At 37.1% G+C, this 20,862-nt stretch overlaps 1 protein-coding gene across 1 annotated transcript in view; it reads right to left on the bottom strand.

Moving 5' to 3' along the window:
- The window catches only part of LOC142235396 (uncharacterized), a 36,544-nt gene extending 27,261 nt beyond the window's left edge, over positions 1 to 9,283 (bottom strand). The window contains exon 1 of the mRNA XM_075306650.1: positions 9,191 to 9,283. Within this exon, the coding sequence (XP_075162765.1) occupies positions 9,191 to 9,283 (93 nt within the window). The remainder of the gene's footprint in view (positions 1 to 9,190) is intronic.
- Positions 9,284 to 20,862: the final 11,579 nt, after the last annotated feature.

Here is a 20,862-nt window from a genome sequence, read left to right as displayed (position 1 = left end):
TGAACCCCGGAGTACTTAATTCACATATTTTGTTTCTATAAACATATGGTTCTTGAATAAGAACTATATCTATGTCTCCTTTCATCAGGAGAACTTTTAAGGCAGCACATGGAGCCTTACAATGATGAAGATTTATCTGGAGGATCCGTAGGACCATCGAGATTTTCAACAACCGTCACATCAGCCGCTTCAATCGAGTCATCAAGAATGTTCTCTTCAGAGATCTCGGTGACTGTCGCAATAACCATAGGTTCAACTTTGGTGAGTTCTGAGGCAATAGAAACCTCCTCTCGCATACGGTGTATATCCATGTCATCAACTTTGGTATCTCCCTCGACTTCGCAAAAGGATCCGCTTACTTCTGATTCAGACAGAGGCTTGTCCATTTCTGAACCCTTTAGCTGATCGTTTTTATATACCTTCATTTGGATATAATGAAAGCCATAACATACACGGCCCTGGGACTTTGCTAGATGTGGCAAAGACTGAGTGTTCAATATAAACACTGCATCCCGTCTTGGTCCATCCACTTCATCCAAACGGCCAACCTTCCAATCAGCTGTTGGAAGATTTGGATTGCATCGGTTCAGTCTATTTAAAATAGATTCAGGGTCAGAAGGGTTTGCAGGTATCCACGTATGTGCTCTAGGTCTAGCCGGTATGTCTTTCTTCTCGACTAACTCTAGAGCAGCTCCTTCCCAAACTTCACCAATTAGTATCAGAGCAGCTTTTAAACATTCTATAGACCTCTGGTCCTCAAATGCGACTAGCTTAAATCGTCCTTGATACCAACCAGCCTCTTGGTTTCGAGGATCTGGGCCAGCACCTGTGAGTAGACGACAGACAGAGCATTCTCAATTTCCCCCCCATTTTTGCTTTGGAACCATACCGTCCAATGCTCCTTTATTTATGATAGCCATCACAAGGCTGTCTTTAGCAACTGAGGCAAATGATCGTTGATCCCTTTTGGAGGATGACAGCTCATCCGGTGATCGTTCCCTTTTTCCAGCCTCAAGAATTCCTTGAGCCCATTTTAAGGAATCGCTTTGTTTAGCCGACAACGTGCTTGGGTCGACTGATCCTAATTTCTTTAGGATAAACAAAGCATTTCTGCGTTCCTTGAATCTCTTTCGTGAGGGATTACCTCCTTTTGATGTCGTTACCTTAGAAAAAGTTCGACTTGTCATAGTGTCGCCACCTGTCGACCCGTCTACAGGTCGACTAATTGGGCCTAACTCTTGGTCATTGCCCAGATTTATAACTCTAGTCGATACCCGTCCACTGGGCCCTGAAGTTAGCAACCCAGTGGATGACTTGGAATTTCGCTGCATGGTGGCTTAATATCCCACCACACTTGAAATTCTTAGTAGGTACCTATTACGATGAGTTTATCCGCTATTGAAAAACACGTCCGTTCCGTTCGACGGTTGATAGAGATTTTTTTTCCCTTATCAAATCGCCACTGCTAAGTCGAAAACTTATCAAAATGACTCAAATTTTTCTATTACTCTATTACACATCTATCGACCGATAAATCATAAATACACTTTTGCGAAGTTGCCTCAAAATTGGTTCATATTTAAATGTTTCCTATATTGATACCCTTCACCACTACTGTGGTACAGGGTATAATAAGTTGTGCATTTGTATGTAACGCCAAGAAGGAAAAGTCTGAGACCCATCGTTTAGTATACCGATCGTCTTAGAATTAAATTCTGAGTCGATTTAGCGATGTCCATCTGTCTGTCCGTTTGTCTGTCTGTCTGTTGGTGTATTTTTGTGTGCAAAGTACAGCTCGCAGTATTAGTCCGATTGTCCTACAATTTGATATAGGGTCCTGTTTCGGCTCAAAGACGATCCCTATTGAATTTGGAAAAATCGGTTTAGATTTAGATATAGCTGCCATATATATTTTTCACCGATCTGGTCATAATTTTTATTCAAATTCCGTACATCCCAATATTTTATGAGTCTCGAAAAACTTGCAAAATATCAGCCAAATCGGTTCAGATTTAGATATAACTCCCATATATAGCTTTCGCCCGATTTACACTCATTTGCCACAGAGGCCAATTTTTTTCTCCGATTTAGTTGAAATTTCGCACAGGGAGCAGAATTGGCATTATAGCTATGCGTGTCAAATTTGGTTGAAATCGGTTCAGATTTAGATACAGCTCCCATATATTGCTTTCGCCCGATTTACACTCAAATAACCACAGAGGCCAATTTTTTGCTCCTATTTAGTTGAAATTTTGCACAGGGAGTAGAATTAGAATTGTAGCTATGTGTGCCAAATTTGGTTGAAATCGGTTCAGATTTAGATATAGCTCCAATATATAGCTTTCGCCCGATTTACACTCATATGACCACAGAGGCCAATTTTTAACTCCCATTTAGTTGAAATTTTGCACAGGGAGTAGAATTAGCATTGTAGCTATGCGTGCCAAATTTGGTTTACATCGGTTCAGATTTAGATATAGCTCCCATTTATGTTTTTCTGATTTCGACAAAAATGGTCAAAATACCAACATTTTCCTTGTTAAATCACCACTGCTTAGTCGAAAAGTTGTAAAAATTACTCTAATTTTCCTAAACTTCTAATACATATATATCGAGCGATAAATCATAAATACACTTTTGCGAAGTTTCCTTAAAATTGCTTCAGATTTAAATGTTTTCCATATTTTTTTATACCCTCCACCATAGGATGGGGGTATATTAACTTTGTCATTCCGTTTGTAACACATCGAAATATTGCTCAAAGACCCCATAAAGTATATATATTCTGGGTCGTGGTGAAATTCTGAGTCGATCTGAGCATGTCCGTCCGTCCGTCCGTTTGTTGAAATCACGCTAACTTCCGAACGAAACAAACTATCGACTTCAAACTTGGCACAAGTAGTTGTTATTGATGTAGGTCGGATGGTATTGAAAATGGGCCATATCGGTCCACTTTTACGTATAAACGGACCCCCAAATTTGGCGTGCGATTGCTCTAAGAGAAGCCAATTTCATCCGATCCGGATGAAATTTGGTACATGGTGTTAGAATATGGTCTCTAACAACCACGCAAAAATTGGTCGATATCGGTCCACTTTTATGTATAGCCCCCATATAAACGGACCCCCAAATTTGGCTTGCGATTGCTCTAAGAGAAGCAAATTTCATCCGATCCGGCTGAAATTTGCTACATGGTGTTAGTATATGTTCTTTAATGACCAATCAAAAATTGTTTCACATCGACCCATAACTATATATAGCCCCCATATAAGCCGATCCCCAGATTAGACCTCCGGAGCCACTTAGAGGAGCAAAATTCATCCGATCCGGTTAAAATTTGGTACGTGGTGTTAGTATATGGTCTCTAACAACCATGCAAGAATTGGTGCATATCGGTCCATAATTATATATAGCCCCCATATAAATCGATCCCCAGATTTGTCCTCCGGAGCCTCTTGGAGGAGCAAAATTCATCCGATCCGGTTAAAATTTGGAACATGGTGTTAGAATGTGGTCTCTAACAAACACGCAAGAATGGGTCCATATCGGTCCATAATTATATATAGTTCCCGTATGTACCGTTCCCCAGATTTGATGTCCGGAGCCTCTTGGAGGAGCAAAATTCATCCGATCCGGTTAAAATTTGCAACGTGGTGTTAGTATAAGGCCGCTAATAACCATGCCAAAATTGGTCCATATCGGTCTATAGTTATATATAGCCGATACCCAATCACACAAAAATTGGTCCATATCGGTTCATAATCATGGTTGCCACTCGAGCCAAAAATAATCTACCAAAATTTTATTTTTATAGAAACATTGCCAAAATGTTATTTCTATAGAAAATTTTGTCAAAATTTTATTTCTATAGAAAATTTTGTCGAAATTTTACTTCTATAGAAAATGTTGTCAAAATTTTATTTTGTAAAAATTTTATTTCTATAGAAACTTTATACTTAATTATATACGTATTTAATCGACTTTTTTTTAGTTTTATATATACCACGTATGGACTATAAGGTATAGGAAGTTTTAAGATACCTTGCCATCGGCTTCAGTAGAAGTTTCTACGCAATCCATGGTGGAGGGTACATAAGCTTCGGCCTGGCCGAACTTACGGCCGTATATACATGTTTTTACTAAAATTGTGTTTCACCCTAGTGCATTAGCCAACTTAATTTTTGAGTCTATAGATTTTGTAAAAGTCTATCAAATTCTGTCCAAATCGAGTGATATTTAAATGTATGTATTTGGGACAAACCTTTATATATAGCCCCCAACACATATGACGGATGTGATATGGTATCGAAAATTTAGATCTACAAAGTGGTGCAGGGTATAATATAGTCGGCACCGCCCGACTTTAGACTTTCCTTACTTGTTTATTGACATAGAAAATTTTGTCGAAATTGTATTTCTATAGAAAATTTTGTCAAACTTTTATTTCTATAGAACATTTTTTCAACATTTTATTTCTATAGAAATTTTTGTCAAAATTTTATTTCTATAGAAAATTTTGCCAAAATTTGATTTCTATAGAAAATTTTATTAAAATTTTACTTCTATAGAAAATTTTGGCAAAATTTTATTTCAATAGAGAATTTTGTTAACATTTTATTTCTATAGAAAATTTTGTCAAAATTTTATTTCTATAAAAAATTTTTTCAAAATTTTGTCAATATGTATTATATACGTATTTAATCGGCATTTTATACCCTTCACCACTACTGTGGTACAGGGTATAACAAGTAAGTTATACCCTGAATATAGTCGGGCGGGGCCAACTATATTATACCCTTCACCACCATGTAGACCAACATCTCAACTACTTCAAATTTGCTGGGAGCTGTATAAAGGTTTGCATTGCCAGATACAAATACTTATAATGGAGACAATTTTTTGTACTTCTACAAAATGTCTACAATTAAAATTGAAATCGGCTAACGTCCTGGAAGAAACACAATGTTAATAAAAAACAAGTATATACGGCCGTAAGTTCGGCCAGGCCGAAGCTTATGTACCCTCCTCCATAGATTGCGTAGAAACTTCTACTGAAGACTGTCATCCACAATCGAATTACTTGGGTTGCGGTAACACTTGCCGATGGCAAGGTATCTCAAAAAATTTCCTAACATCGTCTTCTAAATTACAAGGTAGTCCATACGTAGTATATATTAAACTAAAAAAGGCCGATTAAATAAAATTTTGACAAAATAAAATTTTGACAAAATAAAATTTTGACAACATTTTCTATAGAAGTAAAATTTGGACAAAAATTTCTATACAAATAAAATTTTGACAAAATTTTCTATAGAAATAAAATTTTGACAAAATTTTCTATACAAATAAAATTTTGACAAAATTTTCTATAGAAATAAAATTTTTACAAAATTTTCTATAGAAATAAAATTTTGACAAAATTTTCTATAGAAATAACACGTTGACAATGTTTTCCATAAAAATACAATTTTGGTAGATTTGGACTAACTTTTATGTGATTGCGGATCGCCAATATATAACTATAGACTGATATGGACCAATTTTGGCATGGTTATTAGCGGCCTTATACTAACACCACGTTGCAAATTTCAACCGGATCGGATGAAATTTTTGTTTCTTAGAGGCTCCGCAAGCCAAATCGGGGGATCGGTTTATATGGGGGCTATATATAATTATGGACCGATGTGGACCAATTTTTGCATGGTCATTAGAGAACATATACCAATACCATGTACCAAATTTCAGACGGATCGGATGAACTTTGCTTCTCTTAGAGGCTCCGCAAGCCAAATCTGGGGGATCGGTTTATATGGGGGCTATATATAATTATGGACCGATATGGATCAATTCTTGCGTGTTTGTTAGAGACGACATTCTAACACCATGTTCCAAATTTCAACCGGATCGGATGAATTTTGCTCCTCCAAGAGGCTCCGGAGGATAAATCTGGGAATCGATTTATATGGGGGCTATATATAATTATGGACCGATATGGACCAATTTGTGCATGGTCATTAGAGAACATATACCAACACCATGTACCAAATTTCAGCCGGATCGGATGAAATTTGCTTCTCTTAGAGGCTCCGCAAGCCAAATCGGGGGATCGGTTTATATGGGGGCTATATATAATTATGGACCGATGTGGACCAATTTTTGCATTGTTGTTAACGACCATATACTAAAACCATGTACCAAATTTCAGCCGGATCGGATGATCGGCTATATATAACTATAGACCGATATGGACCAATTTTGGTATGGTTGTTAGCGGCCATATACTAACACCAAGTTCCAAATTTGAACCGGATCGGATGAATTTGCTCCTCCAAGATGCTCCTGAGGTCAAATCTGGAGAACGTTTTATATGGGGGCTATATATAATGATGGACCGATGTGGACAATTTTTTGCATGGTTGTTAGAGACCATATACCAACATTATGTACCAAATTTCAGACGGATCGGATGAAATTTGCTTCTCTTTGAGGCTCCGCCAGCCAAATCTGGGGATCGGTTTATATGGCGGCTATATATAATTATGGACCGATGTGGACCAATTTTTGCTCAGTTATTAGAGACCATATCCCAACATCATGTAACAAATTTCAGTCGGATCGGTTTATATGAGAGCTATATATAATTATGGACCGATGTGGACCAATTTTTACAAGGTTGTTAGAGACCATATTCCAACACCATGTACCAAATTTCAGCCGGATCGGATGAAACATGCTTCTGTTAGAGGCTCCACAGGCTAAATTTGAGGGTCCCTTTATATGGGGGCTATACGTAAAATTAGACCGATATGGCCCATTTGCAATACCATCTTACCTACATCAATAACAACTACTTGTGCCAAGTTTCAAGTCGATAGCTTGTTTCGTTCGGAAGTTAGCGTGATTTCAACAGACGGACGGACATGCTTATATCGACTCAGAATTTCACCACGACCCAGAATATATATACTTTATGGGGTCTTAGAGCAATATTTCGATGTGTGACAAACGGAATGACAAAGTTAATATAACCCCATCCTATGGTTGAGGGTATAACAAGTAAGGACAGCCTAAAGTCGGGCGGGGCCGACTATATTATACCCTCACCAGTTTGTAGATCTAAATTTTCGATACCTATCACATCCATCAAATGTGTTGGGGGCTATATATAAAGGTTTGTCCCAAATACATACATTTAAATATCACTCGATTTGGACAGAATTTGATAGACTTTTACAAAATCTATAGACCCAAAATTTAAGTTGGCTAATGCACTAGCGTGGAACACAATTTTAGTAAAAAACAAGTAAGGAAAGTCTAAAGTCGGGCGGGGCCGACTATATTATACCCTGCACCACTTTGTAGATCTAAATTTTCGATACCATATCACATCCGTCAAATGTGTTGGGTGCTATATATAAAGGCTTGTCCCAAATACATACACTTGATAGACTTTTACAAAATCTATAGATTCAAAATTGTTGACAACATTTTCTGAAGAATTAAAATTGTGACAAATTTTGATAAAAATTTTCTTTGAAATAAAATTTTGACAACATTTTCTATAGAAATACAAATTTAAAAATATTTTTTATAGAAATAAAATTTTGGCAAAATTTTCAATAGAAATAAAATTTTGACAAAATTTTCTATAGAAATAAAATTTTGACAAAATTTTCTATAGAAATGAAAAGTTGATAAAATTTTCTATAGAAATAAAATTTTGATAAAATATTCAATAGAAATAAAAATTTAGACAAAATGTTCTATAGAAATAAAATTTTGACAACATTTTCTAAGAAATAAAATTTTTATGAAAATGTTTATAGATATAAAATGTTGACAAAATTTTCTGAAAAACTAAAATTTTGACAAAATTTTGATAAAAATTTAGGATACAATTTTTTTAAATTTTCGTCCCTTCGTAAGTAAGGAAACACATTTTTGATTCAAGGAAATTGTCCTTAGATTAACTTAAATATTGAAACTTTGGATTTAAGATAAAAACGCTTCAAATATAGGCTAAGACTTATTTTGAGGATTTTGCGTCTTTGATTTTAAGTTTTTTGGAATTAAGAAAACATTTTTTTACTTTGAAGTATCCGTTATAATTTGGATTTTTAAACTGGCATTTGTTTATTAATAGAACGCTAAAAGAGAATAAAAATTTGATAAAAGAGGTCTGTATCCTAATATTGGTCCTAGATTTAAAGCCAGATATGTCGCTAAAAATTGTATTTATTTTAATAGCAAAACCAAAATCCTTAAAAAATGGTCAAAATCTTTGGATCCAAGTAAACTTTTTTTGAGTGTACTTTTGTATTAAAACCATGTCAAATTGAACTACTCAGGGTCATAAACGCATTTTAAATGTGTACGATTTTATGAGCCATAAAAAGCAGACTTATTTATATAATTTATAATTACAAGTGCATTGACATTGGAACAAATTTCCTATTGTACAATCATGAGTAATATAGTAATAATTTTAAATATTACTTAAAACTTGTTTTTGTGAAACTTTTTATATGGGTGAAGGAGGATGATTGCCTATTAAATATCATGAATTCACACAAATGTATTAACAAGAGTACATATGTACAAATATATTAATCTTCAGGAACATATCGTACATGAATTCGATACTCTCAACCGCCCGCCCGCCCACGACACCGCTCTTGACTTTCACCAAATAATACCCGATTACTTTGGAAAACGTTTTATGGGTTTTCGTATTGTTTTTCTCGAATTTTATTGGAGTGGATTTAGGAAAAACAATATGGGATTTTTGTACCGAATTTGTATGACGATTGTGTAGGGCAAAGCAGCTACAACATAAATTTCTGGTCATAAAATTTGGAAATGGTCTAGATTATGACTATAATTGTCTAGAATAATTTTTTGAATGGCATTTCAAGTTTGCCTGCCGATATTTACCATTTCCCCCGACTTCAAATTTTTGAACAAACGAAAATGAGAAAACACATCCATTGAATTCTGAAAATAAACACAAAACATAGGAGATTGTTAGTGCTACGGCTGCTGTTGAGGTCCCAATGTGTCAAACATTTATGTGATTATAGTTTAAAAAACATAATGAAAAGAACTCATAAAAGCCACTTGTGCCACAGATAGAATTATCTGCCCAGCAAAACCAATATCATAGCCAACGAAATGGCCTGTATTTAGTTACCCAGACTAGAGGCATTGTGGTACAAGTGCTTCCACGACTGAATACCACATGTTGCTGGGATGCAGCAGGGCAGTGCTGTTCCAAATGCACCATCGCACTTAGCAACACCATTTGGGATTTTATTTTTAAGTGCACATTTTAGGAGTGGAAGAGAGATTGCGTTTTGTGGCATTAGAGCTGTAGAAAATGCTCCATTATGTGTCTGTCAATTCGAAAACCCTAGTGATTCAGGTTAAATTGCATAAGCTAATAGTTGTCATGGACATATCAGTGTATGCACAGAAAGAAAAATGCATTAGATATGATGGCTGATATGAACTAGAAATAACTTCAGGTTTCTATCAGTACCAAACCACTCGTCTGAGACCTGATATATTTATTTCAGTGACATTTCGTTTTGTAGTTTACAAGCTTACAAAATCATTTTGATCTATTGCATTCAAAAATAGTTATTTAATCGTGATAGTGTGTGTTGAGCCTTAAGCTTTTTTAAGGCGTTTTCAAAAACGAAAAATTAACAAAATTAAAATTTTGCGGACAACTAAAAATTGATTAAATCAGAAAAAAACGTCTTGTTGGTTTCGGTTATAAAGGCAACTAACTTTATTTTATTTTGGCATTTGTAAATAAATACCGCTAGTTGTCAGTGTTGTATTACAATGTTTATCTATATATGTTACTGATGAAATCCACAAATACGTTAAAATATTATGTTAGTTAACAGAGTTCATATGTACTCGTATATCAAATTTTAATTCAAACATTTATCATACAAATTCATAAAAAAACAACAAGATATTTTATAATTATTTTCCAAATTTCGTATTTACAATAAAACTCCAACCATGTATGTGATTGCTTTTCTGCGCCAGTGTTGCATTGCGTTCAAAAAGTGGATAAAAAAAAACACGATAACTAACTAAGAGGTGATCTGAAAAGTGAAGCCCTGAAGCCACCCGCGCCGCAGTGGTAGCAAACCTACCCGCACTCAGAGAAGGAATATGAAGACCCCAAACATTTTTCAAGAGCAACTAGTTATGATATTTAGTCGAAATCATAATAATTTATATCAGATTTCGGCAACCATATATATGTCTGCCGAGAAAGCAACATTTTTGCAACAAAAATGTTCCATGTTCACCATCCAAAATTTATATTTTCAATCTTCAAACTTATTTGGGGTGATCATATTCCTGCTCTCTGCGTGCATAAGCTGAATATATCTCAAGAACGGATGCAATAAATATTAACAAATGAGCGTGGACCAAAGCCGTTGAAGTTGCAAAAAGTGCAAGAGCTCATCGATGCACACAAAAGCTAGACTTGAAGGATCTAAGGAGTTGCTTCGTTTGGATATGTTGACCATAGCCGTTTAATGCTTATATAGAGCATTCCAGTAAAAAAGCGTCGCCAAAAAAGTAGTGAAAATGTTCTTTTTGGATCCGGAAGTGGTGCAAAATTGGCACAGAAGCGATGAATTTAACATGGGGTTGTCATTGTATTAATTATATTAATGAAAATGTTTCGTTATATCAATGCAAATTTTTCGTTGGCTGACTTTTAATGAAATTTTCTTTGTGAGTATAAATAGAACTATTACATCGTTACAAATACCATATATTTTTGTTGTGATTATTTAATTTTGCGACTTGATTGCAGCAAAAACAACTTTTTAATATTTCTAGTATATAAACTCAGAGAAATAATATATTTGAACGGCGAACATTGAACATTTTTATCGTTATATTGCTTGGACTTCGCAAATACCTTAGCGGATAATATGCCCTAGAGATCTTCTATAGGATTTAGATCGGGATCAGACGCACTTCTACTTTTATTTCTCTGCCGCTCATATTTTCATTGGCAGCAAGTTGGCGAATGTGTCGATTTGTCCTTTGGTCAACGGTTGGAATGCGCCCACTGCGTTTAGCACAACCATAGGTTAGGTTAGGTTAGGTGGCAGCCCGATGTATCACGCTCACTTAGACTATTCAGTCCATTGTGATACCACATTGGTGAACTTCTCTCTTATCATTGAGTGCTGCCCGATTCCGTGTTAAGCTCAATGACAAGGGACCTCCTTTTTATAGCCGAGTCCGAACGGCGTTCCACATTGCAGTGAAACCACTTAGAGAAGCTTTGAAACCCTCAGAAATGTCACCAGCATTACTGAGGTGGGATAATCCACCGCTGAAAAACTTTTTGGTGTTCGGTCGAAGCAGGAATCGAACCCACGACCTTGTGTATGCAAGGCGGGCATGCTAACCACTGCACCACGGTGGCAACCATAGTTTGTGGAATTTAAAAAAAAAAAAACAAGTATACACAGCTGTAAATTCGGCCGGGCCGAATTTTAAATACCCACCACCATGAATCAAGTATAATAGTTTACTATGAAAACTCTTCGTCGTAGTGGGTTACTTGATAATATATCGAATAGTAGGGGGTTTGATGACAAATCGTCTCCCAAACCAGCCAGCTCCCGAAGACAAACTTTAAAGAATCTACCTATGAAGACCAGATAAGATTCTGGATTTATGAGAACCAATTTTGTTTGAGTTTTAGAGAAAATATAAACATAACGTGTATATGTTGAAATTACGCTTTGATTTAAAATCTTAAATCTGTAGATTTTTCCGCATTTATTTAAATACGTTGAGTAAAATCTGGAACTTTTACTTTCAGTTTGAAGCAATTGTCATGATCAGTGCGCCTGCTATACCCCGAAAGAAGTGTTTTCTATTTTGAGAAACGTAATTTTAGACAAGCAAAGTTTTCTTTTGACACAAATTTTAGAGACAATCGTTGAATAAACGAAAACACTTTATAAGAAAAAGAAATTTCGTTTGTCAAAAATTTTATTATAGATTACTAATTTCCAGCAAATCGGATAAAAACTACGGATTCTAGAAGCCCAAGAAATAAAGCCGGGAGATCGGTGTATAGGGGGCTATACCAAAACATGGACCAATAGGCACCATTTGCTACTCACATATTTGTGATTTTAAAATACCTCCAGATTTTCAATTTGAAACAAATCGGCCAGAAAATATAGTCTCTAGACGCCCAAGAAGTAAAAATCGAGAGATCAGTCTATATGGGGGTTATACCAAAAAATGGACCGATATACCTCAATTTCGGCACTCTTATTTGTGGTCTAAAAACACCTCTAGATTTCGAATTTCAGGCAAATCATGTAATAAACACAGTTTATTGTAGCACAAGAATTTCAGGCAAAGCGGATGCTAAATGTAGTTTCTAGAAGCCAAAGAAGCAAAATAGGAGATCGGTATATATGGGGGCTATACCAAAAAAATGGACCGATGGGCACCATTTTCGGCACACCTTATTATGGTCCCAAAAGAATTCTAGATTTTCAATTTCAGGAAAATCGGATAGCAAATATAGTTTCTAGAAGCCCAAGAAGCAAAATCGGGATATCAGTCTCTATGGGGGCTATATCAAAACATGGACCGATGAGCACCATTTTCGGCACACCTTTTTATGTTCCTTAAATACCTCTTGATTTCCAATTTCAGGCAAATTGGATAAAAACTACGGTTTTTATAGGCCCAAGACTCCAAATCGGGAGGTTGGTTTATATGGGGGCTATATCAAAACATGGACCGATGCGGACCATTTTCGACACACCTCTTTATGGTCCCAAAATACCTTTAGGTTTTCAATTTCATACAAATCGGATAGAAAATACTGTTTCTAGACGCGTAAGAAGCAAAATCGGGAGATCGGTCTATATGGGGGCTTTTCGACACACCTCTTTATAGTCCCAAAATACCTCTAGATTTCTAATTTCAGGCAAATCGGATGGTAAATATAGTTTCTAGACGCCCAAGAAGCAACATCGGTCTATATGGGGGCTATATCAAAACATGGACCGATACGAACGATTTTCGACACACCTCCTTATGGTCCTAAACTACCTCCAGATTTTCAATTTCAGACAAATCGGATAGAAAATACTGTTTCTAGACGCCTAAGAAGCAAAATCGGGAGATCGGTTTATGGGGGCTATACTAAAACATGGACCGATACGGACCATTTTCGACACACCTCTAGATTTTCAATTTCATATATATATATATATATATATATATATATATATATATATATATATATATATATATATATATATATATATATATATATATATATATATATATATATATATATATATATATATATATATATATATATATATATATATATATATATATATATATATATATATATATATATATATATATATATATATATATATATATATATATATATATATATATATATATATATATATATATATATATATATATATATATATATATATATATATATATGTATATATATGTATATATATTGTTGATGAGGAAGGTTAGGTTAGGTTAGGTTAGGTTAAAGTGGCAGCCCGATTAAGATTCAGGCTCACTTAGACTATTCAGTCCATTGTGATACCACATTAACTAAAAGTACCTATTACATATGGGCACTTCTAGTTTTAACCGCTGAACCTTCTTGATTATTTTTCTTTGTTGAACCAACCAGATTGTTCCAAAAACAGTAGCAGACTGCTATATATATATATATATATATATATATATATATATACAGTCGAAGCTCTGTTTAACGAATATCCCATTTAGCGAAAATCCAATTTAACGAACGTCAAAATTCTTAACATTGAGTATTCTAAATAACGAACAATTGAACAAAATTTACGTTCGATTTAACGAAAAGGCTTTTAATCTTAAGAAAATAAACAACAAAAAATCAGCACTATTTGACGATTGTGAGAATGGCTTAAGTCCTTAGGAAATGTCCACAAAGTACGGCATTCCCAAGATATTTAGATTCCATTAAAATTTTTGAAAACACATATTCAATGGTAACTGGTAAAGTTAGGTTAGATAGAGTGGCCCAGCTTCGCTACGGGAAATGGATCTACGACAGAGCCGGCACAGGGCTACTCCCTGGTGTGAATAGAGACCAGTCCCAGTTCTGGCCGAAACGTATGGAAGGGACCGGTCACTTCAACACGGGTTTGTCATTGACGGGGATAAATTTACACTGCATGCCACAGATTGGACTCATTCCAAACTACATTACCTGGGAGAACTTAGTAGGACTAGACAGGTCCTCATGAACCAATCTGGGACAAACCCTTAGGTACCGGTATTATTTTGATCATCCAAATTGCACCAGAAAGAAAAACTTTTGGACTATGTTGGCCCATAGGTAAATGTCTAGATCAAATAAAATTTTAAAATAAAGAGAGTATAGAAATCAATAAAATATATGAAAATTTAAAAACTACGACAAACTCGAGCACTGGTACTAGTCCTGTGATAGGTTCGTTAGTGGCAATATTTCGTAGGATTGCCAGTTGAACACGTGGTGAATTTTTCTCTTAATAATGAGTGCTACCCGATTCTATATTTAGCTCAATAACAAGGAACCTCCGTCTTATAGCTGAAGAGAAACTATAAAATACACAGGAATGTCAACATCATTAGTGAGAGGGATAAACTACCGCTGAAAAACTTTTTTGGTGCTCGGTCGAAACGGCAATCTAGCGTTGAGAGTACATCTATGCCGACAGGAGCAGCAGAGTAATGGTGTATGTAGGGCGTTTTAGGAAGATATTACTATGAACACTACCTATGCCTGGCCCATCTTGAAACCGGGGACTGGAAACAAATTAGACAATTCGTCTAAGAAGTTAAGAGCACACAAATTATGACATGGGTGTATATAGGCCCCCATACGACAACGAATCTTGGATCCTCTTTTCAATCTAACCTAACCTAGATATATCAAGTTAATCAGGATTATTTTAAGTATTATTTTTTAAGTGTCTCTGTGCTTTAATTTTTTCAAATGATTATGAATTTTTACTCATCTGGTAAAAAACTACGATTTTCAATAAAAGTTAACATTTAATATTCCCGTTCGATTTAACGAATTTTTCTGAATAACGAAAGAGCCTGACAATATATCGTTCGTTAAACCGAGCTTCGACTGTATATATATATATATATATATATATATATATATATATATATATATATATATATATATATATATATATATATATATATATATATATATATATATATATATATATATATATATATATATATATATATATATATATATATATATATATATATATATATATATATATATATATATATATATATATATATATATATATATGTATATATATGTATATATATTGTTGATGAGGAAGGTTAGGTTAGGTTAGGTTAGGTTAAAGTGGCAGCCCGATTAAGATTCAGGCTCACTTAGACTATTCAGTCCATTGTGATACCACATTAACTAAAAGTACCTATTACATATGGGCACTTCTAGTTTTAACCGCTGAACCTTCTTGATTATTTTTCTTTGTTGAACCAACCAGATTGTTCCAAAAACAGTAGCAGACTGCTTAAGTTAACGTTTTCCAGATCCGCCAGTAATCTGAAGCTATATGCTCCTAAAAGTTGCTTGCGCTTTACACAAAATGCAGGACACTCACACAAGAGGTGTTTAATTGATTCTTTTTCCTCCGCATCATGACAGCTCATACAATAGTCATTATACTTCGCGCCAATAGTTTTTGCAAAATCGCCTATCAGGCAGCGACCCGTTATAGCAGATATCAGGAGTGATATCTGACGTCTCGAGAACATTAGCATATCTAGTGTGCGGTTTAAGTTGAAATGGGGCCATATTTGCTTGGTGTCGTTACAACCCTTGCAATTCTCCCATCGAACATTTGCCATCATAACAGCCTTCTCACGCAGCATGAGCTTGCAGGTAGCTAGGGGCATACCAACAAATTCTAGTTCCCCTGGAATATGTAAGGTAGTCCCTAGCCTTGCCAACTCATCCGCTTCGCAGTTCCCCGGTATGTTCCTATGGCCAGGCACCCATATTAGGTGAATATTGTACTGCTCAGCCATCTCATTGAGAGATTTGCGGCAGTCGATGGCCGTTTTCGAGTTGAGGAACACAGAGTCCAAGGATTTTATTGCAGGTTGACTGTCTGAGTATATATTAATGCCCACATTTTTTGGAACATTACTTCTCAGCCAATTCGCCACCTCTCTTATTGCTAATATTTCAGCCTGAAAAACACTACAGTGATTAGGTAATCTTTTCGCTATTCGAAGTTCCAGATCATTAGAATATACTCCGAACCCCACTTGTCCATCCAATTTGGAGCCATCAGTGTAGAAATCTATATATTCTTTATTCCCCGGGGTCTGTGTGCACCACGCCTCACTGTTGGGGATTAGAGTCTCAAACTTTTTGTCGAAAAGTGGACTCGCCAAAGTGTAATCCACTACGTTAGGCACATCTGGCATTGTTTTGAGGACAGAACTGTGACCGTAACCTTTTTCCGACCACAGCGATAGTTCGCGCAACCGCACAGCCGTTGTTGCAGCTGACTGTTTGGCCAAAATGACTAAAGGCAATAGATGCAGCACGACATTAAGGGAATTTGTTCCTGTCTTGCTGAATGCGCCTGAAATACACAAACACGCCATACGCTGAACTTTATCTAAACAAGTCGGTTTCTGAAGTGCCGGCCACCAGACTACAACACCATATAGCATTATAGGTCTAACCACTGCCGTGTATAGCCAATGCACAATTTTTGGTCACGAGTACAAAGCTACAGTTGCCTTTCTCGCCCTTTCTTCAATATTAAGCTTAAAGTTCAGCTTCCTGTCCAAAATAACGCCAAGGTATTTTGCACATTCACCAAAGGGAATTTCAATACCCCCTAAGGAAATAGGCCTAACCGTGGGAGTTTTGCGATCGTTGCAGTACATGACTAATTCTGTCTTTGCAGGATTTACCCCAAGACCATTGTCTTTCGCCCATTTCTCAGTCATCCGCAGGGCCCTCTGAATAATATCTCTGATTGTGGATGGGAATTTTCCCCTGACTGCCAGAGCCACATCATCTGCGTATGCCACCACTTTTATCCTTTCTTTTTCTAGAGTAACCAGAAGGCTATTTATAGCAACATTCCAAAGAAGAGGTGATAGGACTCCTCCTTGGGGAGTGACTCTGTTCACATACCTTTGTATGTTTGCTTGTCCTAGTGTGGCTGAAATACGTCTCTTCATTAGCAGTTCGTCTAACAGCCTGAGTATACATGGATCAACATTCAGAGTTATCAGTCCATTTAATATCGAGCTCGGATGGACATTATTGAACGCCCCTTCGATGTCTAGAAACGCCACGATTGTGTATTCTTTGACAGATAGTGAGCTTTCAATAAAGCTGACTAGTTCATGTAGTGCGGTCTCAGTAGACCTGCCCTTCGAGTATGCATGCTGTCGTTTCGAGAACAAACTTGAATCGATGCTAGTTCTAAGATAAATATCTATCATCCTCTCCAGAGTCTTAAGTAGGAATGAGGATAAGCTGATTGGTCGGAAATCCTTCGCCCTCGAGTGAGAGGCTTTTCCCGCTTTAGGTATGAAAACGACTTTTGTTTCCCTCCACTTTCCTGGGATATATGATAAGTTGATACATCCTTTATATATCACCGACAACCAGGGGATAATTTTGTCAGTTACAGCTTGTAACTCCGCCGGAGTAATTCCATCAGGTCCAGGGGATTTGAATGGTCCAAAGCTATTTAGCGCCCATCTTATTCTAGTTTCCGATACAATTTCCTCGACAGGAAACGACCGCTGAGCAACTGTGGCACCGCCAGTACATGGTTCAACCGTCTGATTTCCAGGAAAATGTGTGTCCAATAGTACCTCCAGCGTCTCCTTACTGGACGTTGTCCAATTGCCCTCCGATGTTTTAATGAAACCTGGAGCGGAGTTGGTGGATGCTAGAACCTTCCGTAGTCTGGAAGCCTCGGACGTATTCTCAATACTGCTGCAGTAAGCATTCCAAGAGTTATGCTGAGCCTTTCTCAGTTCTCGCTTGTATCCTCTCAGATTCTTCTTGTAAGCGTCCCAGTCCTCAGGGGCTCTGGTGGACTTTGCCTTGTTAAAGAGCTTCCTGCAGGATTTCCTCATATTACTTAATTCCGTAGACCACCATGGTGGTCGATGTTTCCCCCTTGGCTTTCCTCTAGGGCATGCAGCTTTCAGTGAGATGTTGAAGGCCTTAGTAATCCGCTCCACTGCGTGTTCGATATCTTGCACATTTCTCATATTTGTCTCTGTTATTTCCGGTATCATCATATTGAACGATTCCCTATACCTATTCCAGTCAGCTTTCCTAACATTTGGCGGAAATATGATCTTGGTGATATGAACATCAAATTTGAAACTGATGTAGCGATGATCTGAGAAGCTGTGTTCACTTAAAACCTGCCACTCAGATATCATTTCATTTAGTTCTTGCGAGGCCAAGGTGATGTCCAAAACCTCTTGCCTGTTTTTAGTGACAAAGGTTGGGACATCTCCCTTGTTGCAAACTACCAGATTAGTACGCAAAATAAACTCTATTAGCGACTCTCCCCTTGCATTAGTATCACTACTTCCCCATATACTATGATGTGCATTCGCATCGCATCCCATAATGAGTTTCGCCTTTGTTTTCAGTGACTCCTCCACTAAGGTCTTAACGGCATATGGAGGCATCTCCCTGTCATGTCCCATGTAGACCGAAGATACCCAATATTTGCATTTGGCTATTTCTAAACTTGCAACGACAGTGTCTGTATTGCACATTGAGGGAAGCAGAAACAAATTGAGCTCGTTTTTAGCAATTATACAGGCTCGATTTACATCATTACCAGTATACTGCAATAGTTTGAACCCCGGAGTACTTAATTCACATATTTTGTTTTTGTAAACATATGGTTCTTGAATAAGAACTATATCTATGTCCCCTTTCATCAGGAGAACTTTTAAGGCAGCACATGCAGCCTTACAATGATGAAGATTTATCTGGAGGATCCGTAGGACCATCGAGATTTTCAACAACCGTCACATCAGCCGCTTCGATCGAGTCATCAAGAATGTCCTCTTCAGAGATATCGGTGACTCTCGCAATAACCATAGGTTCGACTTTGGTGAGTTCTGAGGCAATAGAAGCCTCCTCACGCATACGGTATCTATCCATGTCTTCAACTTTGGTATCTCCCTCGACTTCGCAAGAGGATCCGCTTACTTCTGATTCAGACAGAGGCTTGTCCATTTCTGAATCCTTTAGCTGATCGTTTTTATACACCTTCATTTGGATATAATGAAAGCCATAACATACACGGCCCTGGGACTTTGCCAGATGTGGCAAAGACTGAGTGTTCAATATAAACACTGCATGCCGTCTTGGTCCATCCACTTCATCCAAACGGCCAACCTTCCAATCAGCTGTTGGAAGATCTGGATTGCATCGTTTCAGTCTATTTAAAATAGATTCAGGGTCAGAAGGGTTTGCAGGTATCCAGGCATGTGCTCTAGGTCTAGCCGGTATGTCTTTCTTCTCGACTAACTCTAGAGCAGCTCCTTCCCAAACTTCACCAATTAGTATCAGAGCAGCTTTAAAACATTATATAGACCTCTGGTCCTCAAATGCGACTAGCTTAAATCGTCCTTGATACCAACCAGCCTCTTGGTGTCGAGGATCTGGGCCGGGAAACTTTTCCAGTACCTGTGAGTAGACGACAGATAGAGCATTCTCAATTTCCCCCCATTTTTGCTTTGGAACCATACCGTCCAATGCTCCTTTATTAATAATAGCCATCACAAGGCTATCTTTAGCAACTGAGGCAAACGATCTTTGATCCCTTTTGGAGGATGGCAGCTCATCCGGCGATCGTTCCCTTTTTCCAGTCTCAAGAATTCCTTGAGCCCATTTTAAGGAATCGCTTTGTTTAGCCGACAACGTGCTTGGGTCGACTGATCCTAACTTCTTTAGGATAAACAAAGCATTTCTGCGTTCCTTGAATCTCTTTCGTGAGGGATTACCTCCTTTTGATGTCGTTACCTTAGAAAAAGTTCGACTTGTCAGTGTGTCGCCACCTGTCGACCCGTCTACAGGTCGACTAATTGGGCCTAACTCTTGGTCATTGCCCAGATTTATAACTCCAGTCGATACCCGTCCACTGGGCCCTGAAGTTAGCAACCCAGTGGATGACTTGGAATTTCGCTGCATGGTGGCTTAATATCCCACCACACTTGAAATTCGTAGTAGGTACCTATTACTATGAGTTTATCCGCTATTGAAAAAAAACACGTCCGTTCCGTTCGACGGTTGAATAGGAATTGATGAGGAAGAAATTCTAAGAGATATAACCATGTCCGTCTTTCTGTCCGTTGTAATCACGCTACAGCTTTCAATAATGGAGATATCGTCCTGTAAATTTTGCACAGATGCATTGTTTTGTTTGCAGGCAGCTCAAGTTCGAAATTGGTCTATATCGGTCCAGGTTTTGATATAGCCTGCAGTGGTGCAATGGTTAGCATGCCCGCTTTGAATACACAAGGTTGTGGGTTCGATTCCTGCTTTGACCGAACACCAAAAAGATTTTCAGCGGTGGATTATCCCACCTCAGCAATGCTGGTGCCATTTCCGATTGTTTCAAAGCTTCTCTAAGTGGTTTCACTGCAATGTGAAACGCCGTTCGGACTCGGCTATAAAAAGGAGGTCCCTTGTCATTGAGCTTAACATGC

This window comes from Haematobia irritans, chromosome 4 (genome assembly GCF_050003625.1).
Source record: "Haematobia irritans isolate KBUSLIRL chromosome 4, ASM5000362v1, whole genome shotgun sequence".
Classification (NCBI taxonomy): Eukaryota; Metazoa; Arthropoda; class Insecta; order Diptera; family Muscidae; genus Haematobia; species Haematobia irritans.
This window is presented reverse-complemented; position numbering and strand designations above follow the sequence as displayed.